The sequence below is a fragment of the Chelonia mydas genome, chromosome 1 (assembly GCF_015237465.2).
Source record: "Chelonia mydas isolate rCheMyd1 chromosome 1, rCheMyd1.pri.v2, whole genome shotgun sequence".
In the NCBI taxonomy this organism is placed as follows: Eukaryota; Metazoa; Chordata; order Testudines; family Cheloniidae; genus Chelonia; species Chelonia mydas.
In genome coordinates this window covers 341,033,743-341,042,974 of record NC_057849.1, presented here as the reverse complement: position 1 = coordinate 341,042,974, position 9,232 = coordinate 341,033,743, and the positions used below count along the sequence as shown (strand labels likewise).

At 47.5% G+C, this 9,232-nt stretch overlaps 1 protein-coding gene across 1 annotated transcript; it reads right to left on the bottom strand.

Moving 5' to 3' along the window:
* Positions 1–1,034: 1,034 nt before the first annotated feature.
* Positions 1,035–8,742, bottom strand: LOC122465960 (collagen alpha-1(VII) chain-like). The gene is made up of 6 exons (XM_043547325.1): positions 8,694–8,742; positions 6,876–7,013; positions 3,770–3,916; positions 2,937–3,056; positions 1,172–1,318; positions 1,035–1,057 (listed from the first exon to the last, which is right to left on the bottom strand). Exons 1-6 carry the CDS (start codon positions 8,740–8,742, stop codon positions 1,035–1,037), a joined length of 624 nt encoding a protein of 207 aa, XP_043403260.1.
* Between the last annotated feature and the right edge of the window lie 490 nt (positions 8,743–9,232).

The following is a 9,232-nucleotide window of genomic DNA, read 5'->3' as shown; positions in this document are numbered from 1 at the left end:
CAGGTGCGATTATCTAACATCTCTTGGCTCTTTCACCTGCTGACAGAGAGGAAAGAGCTCCACCTTCTGGACTGCGCTGCTTAGGCCTCAGCTGGAGTATTGTGTCCAGTTCTGGGTGCCACATTTCAGGAAAGATGTGGACAAATTGGAGAAAGTCCAGAGAAGAGCAACAAAAATGATTAAAGGTCTAGAAAACATTACCTATGAGGGAAGATTGAAAAAATTGGATTTGTTTAGTCTGAAGAAGAGAAGACTGGGGGAGGAGGGCATGATAACAGTTTTCAAGTACATAAAAGGTTGTTACAAGGAGGAGGGAGGAAAATTATTCTCCTTAACTGCTGAGGATAAGACAAGAAGCAATGGGCTTAAATTGCAGAAAGGGAGGTTTAGGTTGGACATCAGGAAAAACTTCCTAACTGTCAGGGGGGTTAAGCACTGGGATAAATTGCCTAGGGAGGTTGTGGAATCTCCGTCATTGAAGGTTTTTAAGAGCAGGTTAGACAAACACCTGTCGGGGCTATTCTAGATAAGACTTAGTCCTGCCAAGAGTGCAGGGGACTGGACCAGAAGACCTCTCAAGGCCCTTTGCAGTCCTACAATTCTATCATTCTATGATCGCCAACATGCCTCCTGCAGCACCTGTTTTTGATCTTGGGTTTTCCCGCCAAGTATTCACCCAGCGCAACCCAGTTTTAGCTCGTGATCAGAGGAGACCACAGCATCCAAGAGGTTATAATGCACCAATTCATCAGCACTGAATCCCATGTGGATTCAAACTCACTTGGCCCAGAGAGAGTGGTCAATGGTGGCGACGCTTTAGTTGTCACAACTGTGGTTGCTGGAGTCATTCTTAATGTCATGGTGGTGGCTGATGGAAGAGGAGTGGCCCTTGCGTTGCTAGAACCCACGGACCAGGCTCTCGTAGTGGCAGGTGGTAAAGAAGTAACAGTAGGAGCAGGAGTGGAAGGATTCCCTCGAGATCCCACTGTAAAAAACAAACAAAGGAGGGGAACTGCATCCATCGCATAACTAGTTCATAGTAAGAACACAGCTAGCCCTGAAAGGCATCGGGATTGCATGGGAACACGCCATGCCAAGCACCATCTCATGAGCTAGTGGTGACAGGAAAGACACCAGCAGGAATTGCAACACAAGGCTCCGTTTCTCATACCTATCCGCTCAGTAAGCACCACCTCTGGCCCCTCCGTCTCTCCGAAGAGCGGTCTTATTGAAAAAGAGTACATCCCTCCTGGCTTCAGGTCTGCAACGCGATACGATCTAGAAGCTGCTCCCAACAGTTCAGTGGAAAGATCAGACGCTGGAAAAAAGAAAGGAAAGAGGGAACGTTACTCATAGACTTTAAGGCCAGAAGGGACCATCATGATCATCTAGTGTGAGCTCCTGCACATCACAGAACCCACTCCTGTAGTAGGCCCATAAACTCTGACTGACTTACTGAAGTCCTCAAACTGTGATTTGATGACTTAAAGTTACAGAGAATCCACCACTTACTCTAATTCAAACCAGCAAGGGATCCATGCCCCACACTGCAGTGTAAGGAGAAACCCCACAGGGTCTCTGTCAATCTGACCGGGGTGGGGGGAAATTCTTTCCTGACCCCAAATATGGCAGTCTCTTGGACCCTGAACATGTGAGCAACTCACCAGCCAGACACCGGGGAAAGAATTCTCTGTAGTAACTCAGGACCCTCCCATCTAGTGTCCCATCCCTCAGCCATTGGAGATATTTGCTCATAGCAGTCACATATGGGCAACATGCCATTGTAGGCAATCTCTTCATACCATCCCCTCCATAAACTTATCAAGCTCAGTCTTAAAACAAGCTTGTTTTTTTGCCCCTACTGCTCCCTGTGGAAGACTGTTCCAGAACTTCACTCCTCTGATGGTTAGAAACCTTCGTCTAATTTCAAGCCTAAATTTATTGATGTTAATATAGAGACAAAGAAACTCATTGTAACCACAGACAGACCCTGTCTGGAGCACCCTACATTGTAATTATAGCCACAAAGTTTGGCAAAAAGGGAAGGTTTAGAGGCAGTTAGGAGAGGGCGTGTCAGAGGTGTTAGTTCAAGGCACAGTTCTATCATCAATACCGTCATGTTACTGCTTGAGCACTGAGGGCAGTGGGAGATGTGGGTACTCAGAAACTTTCACATCTACAGCACCTTCCATGTCTACAGCATCTTCCACACAAGGATCTCAATGCACTGTACAAATTTTAGACCAATTAAGTCTCCCAACACCCTTGTAGGGAAGGTACCATCCCTCCCAGGATTTATTAGGAAACTGAGGCCCAGAGATGAGTCATCCAAGGTGGCACAGGAAGAGTGGCATTGTGGGGAGAGCCCAAAGTCCCAGTCCTTTGCACTCACTACTAGACAAGACTCTTATTTCTTGGAGGGAAATGAATGACGTAAGAGGGAAAGAGCGGAGCAGGATTCAAAAGAAGGATCAAGCATTTATATGGACAAAGAGAATATCCACAGTGGCATTAAATTGGATTAGAAAAAGATCAGGGATGTAAAGCTTGATGCTTCAGCCCCTAATCCAGCCACTGATTGTCTGGGGTTAGGAAGACACTTCCTCTGTAGGTGGTTTAATCCATGATGGGGTTCCGTGCACCTTCCTCTGGAGCACTCCTGCCACTGTCAGAGACAGGACACTGGATTAAATGGACCTTAGGGCAGATCTGGTCTGGCAATTCCTATGTTGTCGTGAACTAATAACTGTCTGAGCAAGGGGAACCAAAGAATAGTGAAGATGTGATATTGTGGCAATATGGACCTTCCCGAGATCTTTAGGAGACAGATAAGGAGCCCACTCTACAACTCTCCCCAACTCACATTCTCTTCTTCTTTCCTTACATTAGCTTTCCTTACCCACAGCCGTTCATCAATGACACCTAAGAGCCGTTACCTGATGCCAGGCGCCATGTTAATAAATATGCAGAGGCCCCAGGAACGCCCGTCCAGCTCAGTAAAATGCTGCTTTCCGTGCTCTCCTGAACTGCAAACTGAGTCACTTTAGGAAAACCCACTATTTAAAAAGGAAGAGAAAAGAAACAGTGATCGTTTGCTACTGTGTAAAGGCTTAAATCGATGGCATGAGCCAAAAGAGCTCGAGAGGGAGAATCTACTGAATTTCACAGGACCAAAAGGAGACACACACATTATACAAGGGTGGAATCCTGGGCCCACTGAAATCAATGGCAAAAGTTCCAGATAGGCATTACAGAAATGAAACAGATGGATGGCCTGTTGAGTTTGGTATCTTGTCTCTGGCATGGCCTCTGCTAAATACTTCAGAGGAAGATCCAAAATATCCAGACTGCACCTGGCCAATTGTGCCAGGCCGCACGTGGGTGGGAAATTCCTGCCAGCTGGTTATCAGCTCCCGGATCCTATCCATGTGCCAGCTGTGATGCTGACATTCAGCCTGCCTCACTAGCAGCGTGTGTAGGAACAGAGGGAATGATTTCAGCATGGTACAGAACCTCCATAAATCCGAGTCAGCAACTGCCAGATCCTTAGCTCGTGGAGATCAATGTAGCTGTACCCAAACCAATGGAGCTATGCCGATTTACTCCAGCTGTAGATATGATCCCTACGCTTTAGGTTGTTTGTTTGAATTGATCTAAAACTCTTGATACTTTGAGATGAGCACAGAAGTGTCAGCCTGAACAGATCTACTTCCCAGTTGCAAGGGTGACACTATATACTGGTGTCTGCCCACGTCTCCTCGGTACTCACGTGTTTTGGCACTGAGAAGCACTGGGCTTCCCTCCCGTTCCTGGATCATTGAAGACACACGGATGGTGTACGTTGTGCTCTCCTGCAGCTTGGTAATTGTGAAAAATATGATCTCTGCTGGAACAATCCGTGAGGTTTCCAAGCCACCTAATTAATAACAACAATAAAAAAAACAGAACAGTTGGTGATAATGACAGGAGAAAGTAACAATGCTTCATGTAGCGAGCATTATTTTTACAGTCCTTTTCATCCATAGATCTCAAAACACTTGGCAAAGGAGAATAAGTGTTATTATCCCCATTTTACAGCTGGAGAAGCTGAGGCAGAGTGAGCTTAAGGGACTTGCACAAGGTCACATAATGCATCAGTGGGACAGCTGGGAATAGAACCCAGACTCATGGCTCCTAGTCCAGTGTTCTATCTTCTGGACCACCCAGCCAAAGAATATGGACAGAGCTGGTCCAAGTCAAGGGGCAATGCGGGAGTTCTCTCGTTAGACAGGGGGCAGCTGTGTTTTTCCCATACCCCCTTAGTTTGCCCCTCCTTACCAATATGTGGGTGTACTAGCTGGTAAAGAGAGCCCTTAAGGCTCTTCCTGTTTAATGTGGAGGTTGTTATTTTCAACACTGCACAAAATTGTCAAGAGTTGGGAGGCTCCTGAGAAATCAGAAAGTTGGGCTTTCATTGGAAAAAAAAGATGGCAATTTTTTGCATCCAAAAAATTCCCTTTTTCCTACACTGGGAACTTTTTATGAAAAATCATTGCTTGAAACTTTTCGTGGCGATTTTACTCAAAAAAGGTCATGGATCATCTTCTGTTTTTAAAATGAGGCATGTGCAGAAGTTAAGTTCTTTTTATGTTTTTAAAACAATTGCTTAAATAAATCCCAAGATGGGTCTGAACAGGCCAAACGCTTGTAAAGCTCTTACTCGGTTACACAGAAAATTTCAATCATAATTTGGAAAAATGCAACGCAAAGGTTCTAGAATTGTTTCTGCAAAGCTTATTGCTCAGTTTTCAACCAGCTCTCCACGTGAAAAGAGATCACTGTTACCTCATTTCTTCTCCTCCATTCACTTCCTGCATGCCAGGAAATGCAACTTGCGCAAAACAGCAGCAGCTGATGGAGGTCTCCCACCTGCCAGCGCCTCCAAGGGTGTATCCTAGACATTCCAAGCTAGCTTTAGTCTAGCTTGCTCCGGTACCAGAGCAGCGAAGCGATGGCAGTGCATGGTTTAGTGCGGGCTGTATAAGCCCATCAAGAACCTTAGGAAATTCCTGGCATGGCTGATGGGTGCTGACATGGCTTCACTGTTCGGGTACCTGAGCTGGATTGAAGCGAGCACAGGCACGTACACACAAGCAGCAATTACGCCCCGTGACTGCAGTGTAGACATACCCTTAGAATGGGAGATAGACCCTGGAGAGGCTGCCAGTCCTGGGGACTGGCCCAGGAGAGATGGGATGGTGCAGGGAGCTACTCCTATGGCCTGCTTGGCCACTCACTGATTGACGGTGGAGGTGTGTAGACTGGATTGGGACCAGGAGGGACCAGCGCTGAGGAGAGCTGAGAAGGTTGCGTGCAGAGCCGGGAGCTCTCACTCCTCCCATCTGGCAAGACTAGATTGCAAAGAGAGGGAGAAATACCTTATGTCTCTCCCTGATTCCACGGCTGTCTCAGGAGCAAGGGTGACATACTCTGGAGCTAGCCATGGCTGGCTCCTCCCAGTCAGAAGGACTGAGCATCATGCTTCAGGGATTGTGCTTTGCAGATGTGCGGCCTCCTGAACATCCACTGGGCTTGCAGCCTGGATTATAGAATCATAGGACTGGAAGGGACCTGGAGGGGTCATCTAGTCCAGTCCCCTGCACTCATGGCAGGACTAAGTCTTATCTAGAATAACCCCGACAGGTGTTTGTCTAACCTGCTCTTAAAAATCTTCAATGACGGAGATTCCACAACCTCCCTGGGCAATTTATCCCAGTGCTTAACCCCCCTGACAGTTAGGAAGTTTTTCCTGATGTCACCTAAACCTCCCTTGCTGCAATTTAAGCCCATTGCTTCTTGTCCTGTCCTCAGAGGTTAAGGAGAATAATTTTCCTCCCTCCTCCTTGTAACAACCTTTTATGTACTTGAAAACTGGTATCATGTCCCCTCTCAGTCTTCTCTTCTCCAGACTAAACAAACCCAATGTTTTCAATCTTCCCTGACAGGGCATGTTTTCTAGACCTTTAATCATTTAATCTCTGGACTTTCTCCAATTTGTCTACATCTTTTCGGAAATGTGGCACCCAGAAATGGACACAACACTCTAGTTGAGGCCTAATCAGCGCGGAGTAGAGCGGAAGAATTACTGCTTGTCTCTTGCTTACAACACTCCTGCTAATACATCCCAGAATGGAGTTTGGGTTTTTTGCAACAGTGTTACACTGTTGACTCATATTTAACTGTGACCCCCAGATCCCTTTCCGCAGTCCTCCTTCCTAGGCAGTCATTGCCCATTTTGTATGTGTGCAATTGATTGTTCCTTCCTAAGTGAAGTACTTTACATTTGTCCTAATTGAATTTCATCCTATTTAGTTCAGACCATTTCTCCAGTTTGTCCAGATCATTTTGAATATTAATCCTCCCCTCCAAAGCCTGTGCCAAGCAGCAGTGAAAGGGAGAAAGGGCAGGATCCTTCTGGGGCCTCTTCCATGATTGAAAACACCCATCCAGGCCTAGCATGCCCACCCACCCAGCAACGCACAAACATACTTGTGAGCTGGTGGAATAACTGAGCAGAAGCCAAAAAAGCAGGTGCAGCCAAGAGGAGCTTTTCCTCCAGGGACAATGGTTGTAGCTGGAAATCAAACCAAGTTACCACGAGCACAAGAGAAGAACAAAAGACTCCCCACACCAGGGGTCCAGCCCACTCTTACGAGCCTGGGTGAGGACCCCAAATTTCTTAAAAGCATTGTCCCCACTCTGCCAGTTTATAATCTGTCCTCGAACACCTGTGGGAAGAGGCGGGGGACACTGAGATGAGAGTCACTTCCAGCGTACTAGGGACCTCCAGCGCTCTCTCACTGTACTTTACGTGGCCGGTGGAGTAGGATGCCTACCACTGAATGGGACCCAGGATATCTTATAGTGCGTTACGCCCGGGGTCTTTTTCCAGGAGACCTTCAAGCTGTTTACTCCAATGTCAACGATCCGCAAATCCCGGACGGTCTGGATGGGGTTTGAGTCTGCGAGCAAGGCTGCAAAAATGAATGAAATACAGAGATCTGAGTCAGATTCCGATGCCTTTCGGGCCACTGAATGACACCCCACTCCACGACTAAGCCTGCTGACGTCAGTGGTTCTACGCCTGGAGAACGGTGCTACCCACTGAGAGTCCGAATATCAGAGTCTAGCCCATGGTACGCCCAGGGCTACATCCCTGATCTCACAGGATCCTCACCAGAAGCATTAGGTATACACCCTCCGGGCATACCTCACTTAATGCCTGCCATTGCAGGGGCCTCAGGTATTGGAGCGCCTCGGTCCTGCCGTTCGCTGCCTCTGGCACACAACAGTTGAATGTGCTGAGAGCTGTAACGCTTTGGCCTAACTCTGGCTGTTGGGCTGGGCCTGGGGGAGGCTGGGTGGTGTTTAGTGGCCAAGCGGGCAGACTGCTGGTCCCTTCTGGCCTTAAACTCTCCGACTCTGTGACATGCTGGAGGCCGTATGCACTGCTACCGTCCAACACATGACGATAAGTGTAGATCATGTGTGTGATGTGCAATAAACAAACCAATAACAACGTATTAAACCCTGGCTCATCCAGCACCCCAAGGCCTGAGGGTACAGATACTAACTCATAAACTGGAAGCACCCCGAAGTTCTCATGAGAACATATTCCCGAGACGTAACCTCAGCACCACATTGACCTATCTTTCTGCACTGACTGCCCAGGTTTCTGCTTCAAGACAGAAAATGAAAACAGCCCATAGTACCATTTCTTTGTTTATAGGCTTTCCTGTGGCACTCCCGATCCTGCTATCTGAGTGCCTCAGGAAAGGACGGTAACGATTGGAACAAGCCACTCAGGGGAATGGTAGATTCTCCATCTCTTGATAGGCATCCAGTCTTGACTGGAAGACACTTGAATGATGAGGTTGGTCAAATACAAGTTACTGGGCTCAATGCAGGGGTAACTGAGGGAAATTCTCTAGTCGCTGTTAGACAGGAGGTCAGAGTACATAACTGATTGGTCCCTTCTGGCCTTAAACTCTATGAATTATTATCGTTTCTGTTTTTGCCAGATGAGGCACCGAGACATTAAGTGACTTGCCCAATGTCACACAGATAAAACCAAGAGTGTAACACAGATCTTCAGAGTCCCAGTCCGGTACCTTATCAACAGACCAACTTTTCTACAGGGAGTTCCCCCATTGGGTTCAAAAAGAAGAAAGACAGAGAACATTATAATGAGGTTTTGCTATACACCAGCCTAAAAATATTACCCATGGGTTTCAAAATCCAGTTGTTCCAAACACAGCAGGTCCTCAGCCCTGCACGCTCTAGCGGCATTCTCACTCACACACAAAGGAGCCTTGGAAACACGTGAAGTCTGCCATAAAGGAAGGAGGGGCAATTTGCAGGGTTTTTCCAGATCCCATAAGGAACAACAGGGCCTACTGCTGAACTGAGCTGGACAAGAGAGAGAGACCGAAAGATTTGGGTCCCCAAGTATAATGTTACTGCGTGTTCCCAAAGGGCTAAATTCATTTATGCAGGTAGAATGTGTGTTGCATCCCGCTCAAGGATAACAGTCTACTACTGCTGCAAGTTAACAGGGCTGCTCCTTTAGTTCAAGTGGCAAAGGTCTCTGCTGAAGGTGGTAGGTTCAAACCCTGATGTCCCATGCAAGATGGGGTCATTACAGCAGAACTCACCGGTACGGTGCGTGAGAGTCACTTCTGGTCCCTCGGACTTGTTGAACATAGCACGAACGCCAAGCGTATAGTGGGTATTAGGCAGCAAATGGTCAATGTGATAAGCAAGCCCCCTGCTGCCCAGGTACTGGCTCTTGGCAACTCCTCTTCCTGAAAGGACAAGGACACCACAGTGCATATAATTCACCAAGAACAGTGGATCTTCTCCAAAGGGTACTGCTTTTCCTCCCAGTAGTATTATTTCCGAGGCTCTCTGGGGAAGGGTGTAAACACAAAGTTGTGGGGGGAAGCGAGTCATTTAGAGAGGCATAAGGGATGAGAAGTAGGAGGGAAGGGATTCAACTGAACAAAGGCAGATGGAGGCTGAATGAGGAAAGGTTTCCTGGCAGCTAGCCCTCATACCCTGTAGCCGCATCCCCCTTGGCCTCGGACTGGCACCAGGCACAGAAGTCATCAGTGACATAAATGGTCTGGAAACCAGTCAAAATCTTCACTGGGGAATACCCCCTGGAATGAACGGGATTCCTTGAGGACAACAC